Here is a 17780-nt window from a genome sequence, read left to right on the forward strand (position 1 = left end):
ACTTCTTTGTGATTATGTTTCGGAGAGTATAAATCCAATTTAGAGTATCGAGTATAGAGTGAAATTTTGATTCTGTTATTTTTGGTGCCATTTTAGTTCCATGATCATCTGATGAACCTTAAACGCGAGAGCAGTCTTTGGTGTCTTCCTATTTTTCCAGTAAAAACGAAGACATACTTCCTTCCTTTTTTCATGAATATTGTGTGACGAGTTAGCTTTCACCTACAAATATCATGTCTGGTTATACAAATCTTTGTAATTAATTGGATATTAATTATTAGACAATTTAACTTCTTTGTGATTATGTTTCGGAGAGTATAAATCCAATTTAGAGTATCGAGTATAGAGTGAAATTTTGATTCTGTTATTTTTGGTGCCATTTTAGTTCCATGATCATCTGATGAACCTTAAACGCGAGAGCAGTCTTTGGTGTCTTCCTATTTTTCCAGTAAAAACGAAGACAGTCTTCTTTTCTTTTTTCATAAATATTACACGACGAATTAACTTTCACCAGGTATCACATCTGGTTGTACAAATTTTTGTAATTAATTACATATTAGATATTAAACAATTTGATTTCTTTCTGCTTACGTATATAGGAGTTTGGAGTTATCGAACATTATCCGAAAGATCGAATAAATGCCGTTCAAAGGAAGGAGATCGCGTCACGTGTCAAAAGAGATGGGAGGAGATTTACAATCCTGTCGATCATTTGGCGTTGAATCGTCTCGCGTGTTTGCGCGATATCGAACTCACAAAGCACAAACTCCTCCTCAGTGCTCCCGCTCTCGAAGTTTCCGCGTAAAGTCGACGAGGGTAGATTTGGTGGTAGGCAGACCCATTATTACGATTATCTCCGTGGGCTGAATCGCAAAGCTCGCACTCTAAATCATCGCTGTTCGTTCGAACTTACTCGTCTTCTTTTCCTGGTCTTTCTTTTTTTTCCTTAGGCGTGGTTTTTCCTTCTTCTTCGTTTAAATAATCTCTATTCTCGTTACATAGGAAAAACAGATTTTCCATTTTCCTCCTCCAATAACTTGGATTTTATTTACAAATTTCCCAACACTTAGACAAATTGCTAATAATCGTTCTTGCGCATTGTCGATTTCTCACCGCAGAATAATACTCCTTTGTTTCAACTACACCCACCTGTCGTTCTTTTTGGCAATAAAACATCAAACAATATTTCTCTTGGACATTGATACTACTTTGGTTATTTGATAGTCTCTCCACATTGTGCAGCTGCATAATGTTTAGTCAGAAAACATTCGGTTCGATCGATCCTAAAATTCGGACGTTACATTTACCATGGCCAAAGTCGACTTTTACGTCGCACGATAAAGAACAGAATCTGCATATAAGGATAAAATACCTTAAACGGCGCGAGCCATCCGTAAACAGTATTAAAGGCTTCCTCGATGGACGAGCAAATTTATAGCGAGCTTTACTCTGGATGCCCGAATCCATCCTATGAACGTGCATATAGAACCGTCTAATATTCCTTTCTGGCCCGTACACAGCCACTGTAGAACGTTTATACAGGTTTTGCTCGGAGGTGGAACAATATTTGCAAAGCAGCCCCTTCTCTTCCAATCTCCTCCTCCCTTTTATCACTAAAATATAAATAGAGTTTTTGCGAAAGGGGGTTCAAAATCTCAAGTAACAAAGATATACTTCTCTTAATTCTCTCTTCATTCTACAGTGAAAGGAATTCACAGTTGGTGCATAACTGTTTCATATTTATTTTTATCAAATAATATTTTATCAATGTCTCGCAACTTCTGAAAGCAATAACCTGTCGTCACTAAAATATAAATGGAGTTTTCAATTAAGTAGTAAACTTAATTTTAAAGTAAAAGAAGAATTTAGGTGGTACTTACCTTTAAACTGTTACATATTTATTTTTAAAAAAACGCTGAACACTTCTTGAACCTAATGGTTCTGTGATCTCTTCCAAACTTTACTTTGTTTTCAAAGTATTTTGATTCATTTGTCAAATCAATGCACTCGATTTATTGTCAACACATCTTCTGGAAACAACAACCTTTTATCACTAAAATATAAATACAGTTTTCAAAAACTCAAGTAAATAGACATACTTGTCTTTTAATTCTAAAGTAAAAGAGGAATTTACAGTGCTTATCTTCAAACTGAAAAACGCTGAACACTGCTTTAACTTCTTGAACTTAATGGTTTTCTGACCACTTTCAAACTTCACTCTGTTCTTATTGATTCATTTGTCAAATTAGTGCACTCAGTTTTTTGGTCAGTGTTCGGCAACTTCTGAAAACAACAAAACCAGAGCTTTCTGTTATGGTGACATCTATGGAATGCGACCGGTAAAAATAAATTCCTGGTATTACGCATGGTATTTACACATGTACATCGGAGGAGCATAATTTGATCGTCTTTGTGTCGCGACATTCGGGACGTTCGTGACCGAAACGGAAGGAGAGCCGAGTGAACGATTTGGCTGGCGCTAACAATAACCGTCAATCCTGTCATTGTTTGACAGGGAACAATGGAAGGCGAGCCGGCAGTTGTTTCGCCCACGGGTCTCGAGACTTGCGAATTCCCCGCACTTCGGTGGTGATTTTTTTCATTAATCCGCGATCTCGCCTGAACCTCGCCACCGTTTCTATTAATTATTTAACTTTGGATCGAGGCTCGCCGCCTCTCGCGTTTTGCACTTTAATTAATGTCTCCCTTTTCCGCCATGCTCGCCAGCCGACAGCCGCGTGGTTTGCCGTCCAAGTTCCCCTTGATATATTTTCCTTTTTCTCTCGCTCTGTCTCTCTCTCCCTCCTCTCTCCCCCACCCGCCCTTTTGCGTCTCACTCGCTCTCTCCCCCCCCCCCTCTCTCTCGTCACGTTTCATTTTTGCTCTTTCCTTTTTCTTTTCTCTCTCTCTCTCTCTCTTTCACTCACTCACTCTCTCTTTCTTTTTTTTACTTCCTTCTAATTAACTTCTCTCTCTTGCACCGGGTCGGTCTTTCGCGTTTTAACGAGCTTTAAACTTGTTGTAACTGCTAGCCGAGGTATAATTTGCACGGGAGACCCGTTGCAGACCCCCGGCTGCTTTTCGCGATTAAATTGTTGCGATCAATTTCGTGCACCAAATTGCTCGTTTAACTCGTGATAAACGTAGGCACAGCGGCCGATTAATTATACATCTCTCGGTTCACGTCGATTTCTCGTTTTACGGCGCTTTCTTGATCGTCGCCCCTCTCTCTTTCACCACGATTGAGGATGTGGTTAGGTTAGTCGAGTCTTGCTCTTTGAATTACAAATCGAAACAGATTGTTTCGTGATCGAAGGGATCTGAAAAAAAAAAAAAAATTGAGAAACGACGATGACAGTGTCAGAGAAGGGTAGAAAAAAAGAAAAAAAAAAATCCTCTGGAGGAGGACATCGATCGAACCGATCGACCGGTTCGAAATTTCAGGCTTGGAAAAAAAAAAGAGAAAAGGGGTGAAACGCGGAATGCAACTGAGAGAGAGAGAGAGAAAGAGAGAGAGAGAGAGAAAAGGTGAAACAGCCGACCTAGCGCGATGATGGTGAAAAAAAGAGGGAATAAGACAGGAGGCGGGCCGGAGGGAGTGTAATTTGCCTCTAATGCGGCACTCGACGAAGCAGCTGGCTCTCCTCTTCTCCATTCGCCGGTCGGCCGCAACCGGTAACAGTAGCGATAATAATAACAATACCGGCAACAATGCCAGGAGTGGCCAGCCATTGTAACAATGGGGAGACTGCACTTGGAGTAACAATGCGAGCGCAAAATGGAGGGACGCATCTGTGTGTCCCGTGCCAAAGAGACACAGGGGGTAGGGGATGATGCGTCGAGGGGGAGGGGGGAGGGAGGAAGTGAGAGAGGCAGCCTCCTCGTCCCAAAGACGGGAAATGGATCGTCGACGTGACAGAACACCAGCAGGAACGTGTCGCTCGTGAAATTTTCTCGCCATGGATGCTTAGACATACACTATACCAAAGGTCACATGCGCGTCGACGTTGCATTCTTTTAGGCTCACACAAGAGAATCGTTCATCACAGTTGAAAAGAGTATTATCCATAGGCGCTTGGCTCCCACTAAATAGCATTTAATACTGTTAAAGATAATTAAAGTTCTCCTGGCAGGTACCTATTTTGTAGAAACGTTACTTTTAGATGGATTTAGTTGAGGATGGGCTTAGTACAGGATGGGCCAGAAGTTACTTCCCGCCTATTTTTTTTTTTTTTTTTTTTTTTTTTAATTCAAAATATAAGAGAAAAACTAATTTTATTAATTTTAAATTAAATTCGAGTTCAAACACGATTTTTTCATAAAAATTATTTCTTTCAAATGTTGATCGCCAGAGTGCTGGCAAATTAAAAAGAGTATATAATGAAAAAAATTACCGATTTATTTTAATAGAAAGTGATTTTTGGCCTACCCTAGATATTACATTAATGTAACAGATTTCTTCCTACGATAGGTATACCTAATCTCCAAAAAAGGATATTCCTTGCTGTTTGATTATTTTCTACATGCAGGCAATTGCCGTGTTTGAGCGTATCGGAAGTGAATCTTGGAAAATTTATGCGGCCACGCGCGTGAAATTCCTTTGGTGTCGAAATGCGTACGGTTAATTGGACGTCGTGGAACGCGTGCGCGTATCTCTCGAGTGCACTCACGGCTCCCTCGCATAATAACGCACGCATGAATATGTCGTCGGCTTTTGCGGCCGCCCCCGCGCGTCGTACCGCCCCACCGCCAAGCACACCGGCAGTATGTGGCCGACGTAATTGCATTCCTCTTTTCTTTTTTTCTCGTCTTCCCGTGAAACCTACAGGTCACTGCAAAAGTCGTTCATCGGCTACGAGTGCCTCAGACGACTGTCCACGATCTGGAAAAAACAAAAAAGACCCGAACAAAGGAAAAAGGATCTAGAACGGAATTACGATGGAAGCGCAAATTCTCGCTAGGAGGCGCTAGTGTTCTTACTCGAGATGAAACAATAAATTTCAAATGTAAATTTTTAAATCTTTACATTTTTAGTATAATACTAGGATACTTGAGAGAACCTCAGAATTCTGAAAAAGTCGTTCATCAGCTACGAATGCTCGAGACGGCCGTCTACAATCTTGAAAAATCGAAAAAATAAAGGAAAAAAATCTAAAATAAAATTACAATGAAAACGCAAATGTTCGGTAGGAGGCGCTGGTATTCTTACTTGAGATGAAAGAGCTAACCTTGAATAATCAATCCACCATTGATTTAATGACATTTGTAAATTTTTAATGGGATATATTTAACCCCTTGCGCTGGCAACTGGTTTGCGGACCATAACGAGCGACCGAATCGTATATAATAATTTATCGCTTTCTCTTTCTTTTAAATTCGTCAGTATGTTATCACTGGATAGAAATGCTCAAGACTACGTCATTCCAGCGCAAGGGGTTAAGAGAACGTCAGAATTCTGTAAAAATCATAAATTAAAAGAGATCCACTACCTATATTCCAACGTAGACGACTATACCTACCACTGCGTAATGATAAATAGAAATCGCGTGGTTGTTCCCTACTTCTATTCAATGCTCGCTTCCACTTTCACGCTGTTTGCAACGAAACTTTGCATAAATTGTCCATTAATTGCGATGGGAAACTTATCTCGGTGACTGTCGTCTCGAAACAGCTGTCTCTGGCTGTTTGAAAAATAATCGGCAACCGATTGTTCTCTGAACGCGAGCTCAGACAGCTCTACGCGATACAGCATCTCATGAGTTTTTCACCGTGTTTGCCTCAATTATCGCGACGAAGAGGCAGCTCTACGAGTGTATTGTAAATACACTCGAACGTGCCGGTCGCGTAATACGCCACCAATTTCTTTCTATGCCACGTCCTGTAGAACGACGGCGCGGGCCCGTTTCTTTTGTGTAATCCCGGCTGCATTTCGGGATGGCGCGCGAGGGTGCATACATTTCCAACCGCAAACATCCGCGTCCCCGTGTCTATTGGATCATCCCTTGGCCGTGAAACGACCAAGAAATTAGAGGGCGGGAAAGTGCGATCAGGATCAAAAAGGGCTGGTCAAAATAGTCCTCGTGACTTTTTGGAATCTTCCGGCTCAAACTGTTGCTAAACGTACAATGTTCAAAACGATTTACAAATAATGCTGATACGAATTTATACTAAAAATAAGATGACACAATGAGCAAGCAAGTGAGACGACCTAATTAAAGTTACGTAGGTATTTTCAATTTCAAATATCCACCTGTGTATCACTTTCATTATGGAACCGAAGGACAAGACGTTTACACTGAATGCAAATTAATTTACACACTCGTTAGAGAGAGAAACTCGAAAGTCATTTGTATTTGCCCGGTCGAAATTGCCAGGTTTTCAGGCCTAGTAGTAATCGGTAAGTCATCCCCAGCCGATGGTATTGAGTTAAAACAACAAAAGGGAGGCAGGAATTGTGTTTGCTCACGGGCCACCACTCAGGAGGGTCAACACGAGACAATTAACTGCCCTAATCATAATTTGACGTTGCTTGATCCTGGTATTCGCAAGCTCATCGTTGCGGTTCTTTGCACTTTGCGGCGCGGAGGCTCGTCCAAAGTTAATCCTCGCAAATGCAATCCCCTTTTTCCTGTGATTCTTTTTTTTTTTTTGCTTCGCGTCAATTTCCTCTCCAAACAGTCGTATCCAAGTCGTGTTCCTTTTAGTCGAAGATTTCTGCAGAGGCCTTATCGTGTCTTACTGTGATTCTTTCCCTGTATTTCAAAATAACAACAAAATAATATTCTTCTGGTCTTTTAAAAAATACAAAGCATTTTATGATGCAATAGAAAGGCATACTAGCTCAATCAGACCAAAAGAATAAAGAAGAATACCAACATCCTCCGTACACCCCTAACAACAATAGACCAGAAGAAAATCGTCCGTGCAGCCCTGAGGCGGGGCGGATGCCGATCAGGAACGGTTCAAGAACACCTCGAGTGGCAATTCTCGTCAATTACACGCGTCTTTCTTTCGAGCAACATCGAAACGAGCCGAGTGAGCTCGTCTAGTAGCCCCGGGGCTCCGCAGGGTTTCCGCCGGATAATCCGTCGAAAGTTGGTGTCAGATGAAATTGCCCGAGGAAACAGTTGGCGAGGCCACCGCTGAAGGGTGCTGACGTCCAATACTGTCGGCTGCTTACCACGGTGGTGGCGATGGTGGTGGTGATTTTGCGTGAACCCTCGATGTACGCGACGTAACGACGTTACGCTAACTTGATCAATCGTCCACTTTAACCGCATACTCCCTGCTCGAACGGATGTACCGAACCCCGGCCTCTGTCGAGCATAAGCCAAACAGGTACTTCAATGTTCCTCCCAAATGTCACGTGTTCTCTGCCTCGCGCTTTGATGAACTGCCCACCCCTTCTAGATTTATCGCTATCCGATACACTAATTAACGTCAAACCGAGAGATGAACAGTCCACGCGACAAAAGGCGAGATTTGTAGATTGACACATCTGGTGTATCCAAAGTGAAAAGCAAAAATAGCAATTTCGCAAGCTTATCTGTCTGTCTAGTTTCCTTTATAGTTTGTGCAATGCAAGGGAAAGGTTGTCGGTTCGATCATCGACTTTGAGAAACGTCGATTCTGGGAGTCAATGTTAAGTTGGCCGTGAAGAAGCTTGTTACCCTCAATTAGCTTAGTGGAAGCCAAGTGTCGACAGGTCTTTGTCGGCAGACTTTTATGACGCAGGTACCTGTTACGAAGGAGAAGAAAAGCGCAGAGTTACTCGTGGATTCGCTCGGGAACGGTAACGGGAGACGTTTCATTTACCTGAGGCTGAGCGAGAGTTAACCACGAGTTAATCGAAAGTTAAAGCTAAGCTCTCCCTTCCTCGGCGTTGAGCAAACTTCGATCGGACCCCTGCAGGCCCTGCCTGCCTTTTTGCACTGGCTCCAACGTACCAATCAAAGATAAACAAGCTGCTCCCCGTTTCCCTTTTATTCGTTTCGTGCCGGCAGCCGTTCATTTGGACATCGTCTCTCCTGCGAGGATATTTTTTAATTTAAAAAAAACTAAAAGCAAATAAATAAAATTTAAACTAAAAATGAATGAAATACAAGAAGTGCCTAGTTCTTTCATAGATGGACGTGAGTCTACAAGTTGTTCCTCTCGCCATCTCGGGGAATCGGCGCGGCGTTCGCCACCAATTTCTTTCTTCCATGGTTTCTGCGAGTACACACCAGTCAGTCAGTCAGTATGTATGTGTGTGTGTGTGTATGTATATCCCTTTCTCTGTTTACACACCGCGCCGTTGCGGGAACGACGGACAAACGAACTGACGGACAGGCCGTTCCCTTGAAATAACAATTCTCTCTGACAGAGTTCATCCCGTCGTCTTCATCTCCCGCGTCAAATCTTTTGCCATCGGTTGCCCGTACGCTTCTGCCTCGAATACAATTTCAGACATCGATACGTGCCCAACTCAACGCCAAAAATTTCGCTTCTCTTTACACTTTCTTTCATACAATTAGATACTCTGTTGACAAATGAATAATCCTTCATTTTCTTCTGGAAATCTCTGGAAATCTTTCATTTCGCCAACGTCAGTTCTTCCATCGGGTGTCTCGAATTTTTTCAACGACCCCGACGTAGTTGGAATCCAAAAGCTTCCCTCGAAGGAACGTTCGCGAAATCGCGGTGGTCGCGTCCAGCTCGCGAGGGCAAGCAGATCGCAGGACAAAAAGGAATCGAGCAAAGGGTGACACGCGAAAGCGGAGAATGCAAGGACGCGTTGAGGCAAGTTAAGGCTGTTTGTAGACCTCTCGAAGTCGCCGCACGCCCGAAACTCCACCGGCTTCGACGAGTGGATTATCGGTGGAAAAGGAATTAACGAACGGGAGCGGCGAGAGAGTACTTCCCTCGTCTAGTACCTCTTCGGTGGCTTTTAGATAAGGTCTACGTCCTACGCATCGAAATACGGTCGCGCCACGAAACATACGGGCAGTCGTTCGTTTCGGATTCACAGCGTTTTTCTTCACGCAATCTCTGCTTCTTCTGTTTCCAACTTGTTTCATCGCTTTCCGTGACTGCGTGTCACTCATGCGCGTGACACTTGCTCCCTTGGAAATGAGCTTGGTTAATCATAGCCGAGGTTTCGAGTGGAAAATTTTCATGCTGCAATATTCACGCATAACGTATACGATAAAATACAAGACGAGACAGCGTAGAATGAGTTCTCGAGGGCCGGTATTTCCATAACAGATATTGTTGATCATCGTCGTCGATCGAGACCAACGTTCCCTGCCGATTGATCAGAGCTGAAAAAAAAAAAAAACACACGATTAATTTTAGTCGAGAAACATCAGACGCGAAAAATAAGATAAAACAAGTCGTATTCCAGGAGGAACACCGAAGACTACTTACTTACTTAAACGAGTATACAAGAACTATACTTATTCGCTCGTTACACAATGCTTACGATAATTGTTGATTCTTCTCCGGTGGATGTTTAATTCAAGAGGCCAGGCCTCGAGGAAGATGATCAACTGAGAGACACGAGATGGTATTAAAAAAAAAAAAAAAAAAAGAAAAAGAAAGAAAAGGAAAAAGAAAAAAAAACGCAGGCGCAAGTGGCGAGCATTCCTGGAAATATCGTAATGGACAATCACTTGAGAGGTGGGCAATTGGAAAATCGTGTTCGCGTATAAAACGATCGGTAGGTTAGGTATGCGCGCACGTGAGGCGGCGTGAACGAGGAGGACTCGTCGCGGAGGGGGAGAGAAGCAAGAATTTTCGAGGGTGGCCGATCCCGCTAATATTCAAAGAATTAGACAGACGGTGGCAGGCTCTCGAGACACGGTTTACTGCACGGGGGCCCCCCTTAAAGTGCTTTCGTTGCATTCTACGCCGCGCATAACTCTGACAATGGGGGTTACACGGGGGACTACACAGGACGGGGGGGGGGGAAGAGAGGGGGATTGCAGCGGGTTACAGCCACTCGAGTAGGAGGTTACAGACAGGGCAACATATAGGTCGGACTCGCCTTTGATTCCTGCGATAAAAATCAGACTTAGGCGTACCTTTCACACATGCCCCTAATTTCTTCCTTCGTCCCCCTCTTTTTTTTCTTTTTTTCCTCCTTTTAAATTGTTCAATCTGCTGTTTCCTTGCCTCCTTTGAATCAACCGAGTATACGTATATTGCAGAACTTGTGCCCCTAAGAAGAAGCGAAGTTGGTTTAAAATGCGTTGAACTAATCTTTGATAATCTTTAACAATACTTATTGATCTAATAGTTCGTTGATACTCAGACTCACTAAAAATTTTTTTAACGATACACCGACTTCTTTACATTCATTGACTAAAATTCGTTTTATATTTGCATCTTGCTGCTTTCAACTAGAAGCTTTCAATTTTTTCTTCCTCACTTGACGATTCGTCGCACGCCATGCTCTTTGTTTTATTAATTTTCAAACGTAAGTCAACAAATTCGCTTTATCAAGGAATTTGTAAGCCAACGGAAGCAAATGCAACTCGATTCTCTGCAACAGACTAATGCCAGTATCTTTTGCCATAATTTTGTCCAAGTGAAATTGCATTATTTTTGTTTAAAATAAGAACTTGCTGAAACGTTCATTTAATTTCTGGAAGTGTCAATTGATTTATTTACAATGTAATGAAAACCTTTGTATTGTAATAATTATAATTTAAATTTAAATTTATAATAATTTTATACAAATTTAAATAATTTACTCAGAAATTTTGCAAAATGTCTCGCAATTTTCCACTAGCGTAATCTGAAATATTAGCCTGGTGGCACTACTCTTTCTCCTAATTCAAACCTAACCTACAAAAATCGGCGACGATAATTTTCGGTAACAGGTAAAACAGTTACTCAATTAACCAAACGTATTTGGGTATTTTTATGCGATTGCAGAGCAGTAGATGTATACATACATAATACTCAGGTACTTGCACAGTGTCCTAAGCACGGCGAGCAGCTTAATGCGAACCGCGTTATCCTGGTAAGCTCGCGTTAAGGATTAAATCGGCCGACAGAAATGGGGAGTATTGTTTTCGTGGTGCGACGACAATGCCACCGATGATCGGGACGCGCCCCTGTAAACGCGGCATAATGTACAATACGGATTATAACGCGCCGCTGTCATAAGCAGATGTCGATTTCGTTCCCGTCCGCGCACGGCCGGTTTCCCTAATCGCGTTCAATTGCCGTAAAAGCGATCTTGAACGGGAACACGATTGCTCCTCGGCCGGAACTTCATAAAAACCCCCCCGCGCGCGGCGGGGTTTTCCTTTTGATATCGTCATGCGCAGCAGAAATCTGTGGACTGACGGAACTTCCGTTTTTCGAAGGAAATTCTGACGTTTCGTTGTTGGAATTAAGGTGATTAAAATTCTTTTAAAGAGTTTATCTTCCAATCGTTACATCAAGTGTAACTATTTCGTTCTTTTTTTTTTTTTTTACCTTTCACGGTACCTGTTTTACCAACTAAAAGTAAGTGAAACGAGACGATTATTGTGATAAAAAAGAAATCGACGTTCTTTCAAATGTTTAGAGAGGCGAAAGAGGCGTGAAATTTCTGTGAAAAGAATAACAAACTTGTATAATAGGTATCTATAGGTGGAGTAGCGGATTTGAGAGAGCCACGAATCGTTTCAGATTACTTAAAACGTACACACGCAACAAAAGGCTTGCGTTCACCCTCCCTTGTGAAAATATTTAAGTTACCTACCCAACGACAGCGTCGCGCATCAGAAATGTGCCACGGATTTTCGAGGAAAGAAAGGAAAAAGGAAAGCGTTCGGCTCGAGGCATTTGGCAGCGTGTGTCCTCGTCTCGAAGTTTTAAAATTTCAAATCTCATTCCCCGAGAAACGTCGAGAAACGTCGAGAAACGTAATCATTGGCGCACAGGCTTCGTCTTTGTAACTTCTATTCTTCTCTTTCCTCTTTCTTTTCAAGTTCTAAATTTTTACGACGATAAAAATAACTTCTTTCTCACGTTGCAGGTGAAAATATGGTTTCAAAATCACCGATACAAGTGCAAGAGACAGGCAAAGGAGAAGGCGATGGCCGAACAGAACGCTCAGAATCAGGTAACTATTGCAAAGGAAAACAGAAATATTAATTTAAATTGCCATTGCGAGAAATTTGTTACATTTGAAGAAAAATACACGTCGAAGAGGACGGAATAAAAAGAGGCGAAAGACAGAGAGAGAGAAAGAGAGAGAGAGAGAGAGAGAAAGCGAAGGATTAAATTAAAACTCTGTCGCTCGACCGTCTGTCGTGTGATAATAATACGCGTCCTCGATAGATCGGATTTTCCGAGGGATTTCAAAACGGCGAGACACACACAACAAAATATCGAGCATTTCGAAATGAAATGCTTTTAAATGAAAAATATTCCGGCACGGACGCCCGGGCACGGGATCCTCGCATCCACATCGTATTTCGTTTCGAGTGGGCCACTCGACCGACTCGTAGCGATTCTGCATTCATTTCGTTATTCCAGCCGAAATTTTTGCCGGGATACCGACCTCCCTGAAACGTAAAATCGTCTGTGTTAAACACGTAATTACCACGATGTTTCCACGACTGGCTATTACAGTATGATTTTTATTTTCTTTTTACCTTTTATTTTTTCTTTTATTTTTTTTTTTTTTTTTTTGTTTCTTTCCTTCCGTCCTTTTTTTCCACGCAGATACATCTTGTTACGCTATCTTTTTTCCCCCTATGTTTTTCATCCTCTAACGAGCGACAGAATTCAGGTTTGAATCTCGCCGGGATCACGATTCATTGACCACGATGCAGCACTGATAAATTGAAATGCTCCAAGTCTGGAATAAAATAAAATAATTGCAAAATGTCTGTACGTTCACGTTGCAGCTACTGTTACTTATACGTGGAAACAATTAAAAAAAAGAAAATCGTAATTTCAAATTTCACCTACTGTTACATTATAAATACAAAGAAGAGGCAGGGCTTTTGAAAGCGTGCAATATCCTACAACATTATTTCGCGTCAATAGGAACCCATCAAACAAGCCCTTTTCCTCCTTCTCTGCTCTCCTCCTTTCTCTCTCCCTTCCCTCTCCTTTTTTTATCGGTTTTAATAATGACGCGCCAGATTCCCCGAGATATAGGTAGTAATTGCAAGCTCGAGAGAAACGTGCCCTGTCTCGATCTCGTCGCACGCACTGACGAATACGAATCGCTCCTCCAGCGTGGCACCCGGGCTCCCTCTTTTCCCTCTCGTTCTCTGGAATAACATTCAAAAGAGACGTCAGAAGACAGCGGCCGATCGTGCTGATACACAGAGAGAGAGAGAGAGAGAGAGAGAGAGAGACTCGGTCCCGGTGAATACATTAGAGTAGGGTATGTGTATGCGGGATCACGGATGCCCTGGCGTGTGCATTAGCGGCAAATCGTTCGATTCGAGTTAACCGGGGAGAATCGAACGCGCCGTGTACGTCCCACCGACACTGAAAATCATTTTCGTGTCAACATGCCAACGATTATTTGCTCGCCGTCAGTTTCCTGCACGCCTCGAAATGAATTTCTTGCACGGCCAGCGAAACGCGTTTCTTGGAAATGTTTTCAAATCATTTCCATCCCAACTAGATGTGTGCCTGCGTGTGTGTACTTCGTTATCGTTTTCTTCTCCCTCTTATTTCTGCAACGTGACGCCGTATTTCTGCCTGTGACTGGAAATATTTTTTTGTAAAGGACACGCACACTCGTACAGCCGAGCGTGAGCGACGACACTCCACGAAACGCCGCGGAATGGCGTTTCGTAAGCGGATTTTCATAGCGCGTTTTTCGGCCGGCATCGACCCTCTCTCTCTCCTCCCCCGCCCGTTTCATCGAATTTCGATGGGCAACGGGCACAACAACGGTCGTCCGATTCTCGTATAAAACCACTTTTGCGGCTGACGGCGGATCAAAATCATTCTCCTGTGTTCCGATCGATATCTAGTTTTTTAACCGGCCGGAACACTTGATCCACATTGAAATCAGTTAAAAATTTCATCGTCCGTGAAATGAATGTGTATCAGCCTCGCTTTTAAATTGATTCTCGCTCTTCTAACGCGAGAGATTCATTCGTTGCGTCATTCATTCATTCATTTATTTATTTACGTAAGACGTGATACCGATGCCCCGTGGAAAAAACGTCTGCCACACACAGTCGTGTTGAGTGATTCAATTTCAATGACACCGTTCGAGCATGTAACGAGTAGTTGGTTATTTAGATCGCGATTGATCTTGTCCCTAAATTGGGTCGACACAGTCGTCAGCGTAGCCGTCGCCAAGCGGCAGCTTGTAAACATCCATAGAACATTAATGGTGCTGAAAGTTATCCGGCGGTCCGATCTGTAAACCGTTCTTCCCCTCGATTCGTCCACGCCAGGGCGAGCAGCCGCCCCATAATTTACTCGTTAGTTTTTCGTGGTCCCCGTAGATTCGTTTCCATTCATCTCTCCTCCCGATCCCTGTCTCTCTTTTACGCTTCCTTTTCTTCTTCCGTAGAGCGTGGAGCAACTCGCCTGTTTCTTTTTCTGCTGTACGCTACAGTATCTTAATGTCAATTCAATGGCGTTCTTCCCTGTTCTATGCAAGGCATTTTTGGCGTTCTATCATCTCGATCTGCACGCCGTGACGCGAAATAGTAGGTAAACAAACGTACACCTATACTATACGTCGAGTATGGTAGCATTGTTAGTCTACACAATGAGGATGCGTAGTTTCTAAGATAGATCTCAGTAGCGGGGAAACTAGATTTTCCGCTTTCTTCCAAAGCTCGGTCGCCGCCACTTCATTTCACAAAGTGACCGTGCGTTTGTTCTCGTTTCTTGTTGCAATTTATTGTTGCAGTCACCCTTAAAAACAGATAAATATACAGTTAAGTAACTACCGTGCGGCTTACTTACTGTCGGATTCAATAGAGAATCAGAGGTACTCACGGAGGATTTCTTACAAAGTAACTGGTCACGTAAGCAGGTACTGTATCTTCTTCTTACGTGTCGTTTTTCCAAACACGAGAGCATCTCCTTCGGAAAGTCATCGACGAGATTCGTTCCAAGCTGCAAAGGAAGTTTGAAACTTGCAAGTATCTTTCAACAAATGTTGATCATTTACGAGGTTTAAAATAACACGTGACACAAGGTAGGCAGCAGCAAACGTCGTCGTTGACGTCGTCGACGAGTTGGCAGGCAGAGCTCCGATTTTTTTTTCCCCTTTCCCTCTTTTTCTCCCCCCTCCCCCTCTTTTCTTTCGTTTTATTCCATTTCCTCCCCTCGCGGCGGTAAAAAAATTTCAAGTGGCAGCGCGAGCGAGCGAACAGGAGGAAAGGAAAGAGAAAGAAAAAGACGAGGCCGGGCGAGAGCGGGCGAGAAGGAGAAAGAAAAAGAGAGAATGACAAGAGAGGGGTGTAGAGAGGTATCCTGCAGGGGAGCGCGGAAACGGGTGCTCTCTCGAGGACCGGTCGCCATCTTGCCGTGAGTACAGTCATGCACAACACCTGGACGCGAATCGGGGTTACCAATACTACTACTATTGATATCGATTAATCCTTCTCCCGAGACACGAGCCGCCGATCTTCCGACTCACCGGCTGTAACTTCGTGTCGCGATTGAGATCACGCTAAACGCCTACGACGTTCTTCTTCCACTCGGAGCGTGGAAGCGAGGACATTTTCTGAGAATTCAGCGTCTCCTTGGATAACTTTAGAATTGCTTCGCATCAGTTGTTTCTTCTCCTAGGTACAAAATTTATAACGTAGCTCTGGATGGATTTCAACTCTGTTCAGATAACTGTGGAGGGAAAGAAAAATTGATTCGCTCGTTGCAATTATTTTTCTTCTTTTCAGTACAAATCGCAGATATGATGATGTTACTCGAGTTGGAGTTTTCACTTACCTGAGAAGTTGACGTTAAAAATTTGATCAAACTCGATGACAGACTATCGCTCGTCGTTAATTCTCAATATTGTCTCCGAGACAAAAGATTCATCCTTTAAGCGTCTTGAGAAAAAAATAGGTGGCCCGGTTTTTCCCTTCCCTTTTCTCTCTTTTTTTTCTCTTTTTTTCCGGAAGGAAGAGAGCGCGAAAGCTGTTTGGCGGATATCGAGAGACCGCCTAATGTAATTACACTTGTGGTAAAACATCGGTTATTAGATTTAAAAACCACTCTCTCGTTTACGGAACCCATTGAATTCCATTCGTTGCGGAAACGAGAGGTCCCGGCAGAAATCTTTTAATATCTCTTCACGTGGTTCTTTGTTCGGCCGAGGCTTCTGTAAAGAAACGAAACGTAGACGACCGTCGGGCTGGACTGCTTAATGGTGGTGGTGGTGGTGGTAGTGGTGAGAGAAAGAGGAGCGAAGGAGGGGAAAAGCCGTGGCACTGGGTAGAGCCCAGCTTTTAGTTAATTATATCAGTTCCAACGATGACGAGTGTTTTTCCACGGGAGATGCATTCGCGTGGAAGTCACTGGCACGTCGCATTTGTATATTCGATACGACTATGAGTAGGTGCATGGATCGCATGGATGTTTCTCAAGTGCAACTTTATCTCGCAAATGTCCCTTCCTTCGTTCCTCATACATGTATCAAAGTGAGGAGTTTCGCCTTCAGCTGTGTCTTTCCTCTCATACTTCTCCGAATCTTATTCCTATTTTCAAATTCTGATCAACAGAATTTGCAGGGAATTGAACCTGCAACACCTCCTCCGGTAGTACCTACAAATGGGGGGAAAAAAAAATAGAATCTCGGTCGAGTCCTTAACCCAAAAAGCAACCGGTGACAACGATCGCTCCCGCGGAAGAAATACATGTATATGCACCTACGTACCATTAGGGGGACAGTGGTCCACGAAGAGAGAGAGAGAGGAAAATCGACGCGTAATACGTTTCCCGAGAATCCAATCGCGGCCAGTGGCGATCACCGCAACATTGAGGCTCATTATGCACGGCGGCAGTGGTCGCCGCTCATAAACACGTACTACTCCGTTCCTAAGCACGGCCATTTTCGCCGGAAATCGCTTAACGCGTGTTGAAGTGGCTAAAGTGGCGTGACGCGTGACGCGCGCGCCGACCGTCATGCGTTTAGCGTAATCGTCACTTTGTCAGCGTGAAGTGCACGGCATGCCTGCACTTATGCCTCGCGGCCAGCGCCAACGTGCCACGTAAGTTCGTGTGTTGGCCACTCGAATCGAATTGTTGTTACGTACTCCGTTGATTTTTCCTTTCCCGTGTACTCCCCCGGTAGTATGCATCAGTCGATCCGCCGACATCCACGGTGATTCTAATTTCCATTCTCGTGGCGAAATCCCTGAAAACACTTGAATAGTTATCTTCAGCTGTACCTCCTACGATACGAGGATATATTTGTGATATATTTACAGCTTTTACATTGTCCTTATTTGTTCGCTCTTTTTGTCGCCTGCTGAGAATGTCAATCCTCGCAGCTGAAGTCGCGAGATTTTTTATAAAAATCGAGGAAAAAAACGAAAAACGGCTCTCGCCTCTCCGTTCACATGTACGGTGATTCTAACTTTCATTCTCGTGGCGAAATCCCTGAAAACAGTTGAACAGTTACCTTCAGCTATACCTCCTACGATACGATGGTATATTTGTGATATATTTACAGCTTTTACATTGTCCTTATTTGTCCGCTCTTTTTGTCGCCTGCTGAGAATGTCAATCCTCGCAGCTGAAGTCGCGAGATTTTTTGTAAAAATCGAGGAAAGAAACGAAAAACGGCTCTCGCCTCTCCGTTCACG

General features: G+C 43.3%; 1 protein-coding gene and 1 long non-coding RNA gene across 3 annotated transcripts in view; one reads left to right on the forward strand and one right to left on the reverse strand.

Moving 5' to 3' along the window:
- LOC122536906 (homeobox protein Nkx-2.4) overlaps positions 1 to 17780 on the forward strand; it is a 44502-nt gene that overhangs the window by 12797 nt on the left and 13925 nt on the right. For both annotated transcript variants that reach the window (XR_006308508.1, XM_043669691.1), the window contains exon 3: positions 12014 to 12100. Coding sequence is in view for 1 of the 2 variants with exons in the window: in XM_043669691.1 (XP_043525626.1) it covers positions 12014 to 12100 (87 nt within the window). In the remaining variant the exon portion in view is untranslated. The remainder of the gene's footprint in view (positions 1 to 12013; positions 12101 to 17780) is intronic.
- On the reverse strand, positions 8110 to 10191 carry LOC122536918. The gene is made up of 4 exons (XR_006308510.1): positions 10065 to 10191; positions 9464 to 9530; positions 9201 to 9302; positions 8110 to 9104 (listed from the first exon to the last, which is right to left on the reverse strand). It is a non-coding gene; the product is annotated as an uncharacterized LOC122536918 (long non-coding RNA).

Source organism: Frieseomelitta varia, unplaced genomic scaffold (assembly GCF_011392965.1).
Source record: "Frieseomelitta varia isolate USP_RPSP 00005682 unplaced genomic scaffold, Fvar_1.2 scaffold_876, whole genome shotgun sequence".
Taxonomy (NCBI): domain Eukaryota; kingdom Metazoa; phylum Arthropoda; class Insecta; order Hymenoptera; family Apidae; genus Frieseomelitta; species Frieseomelitta varia.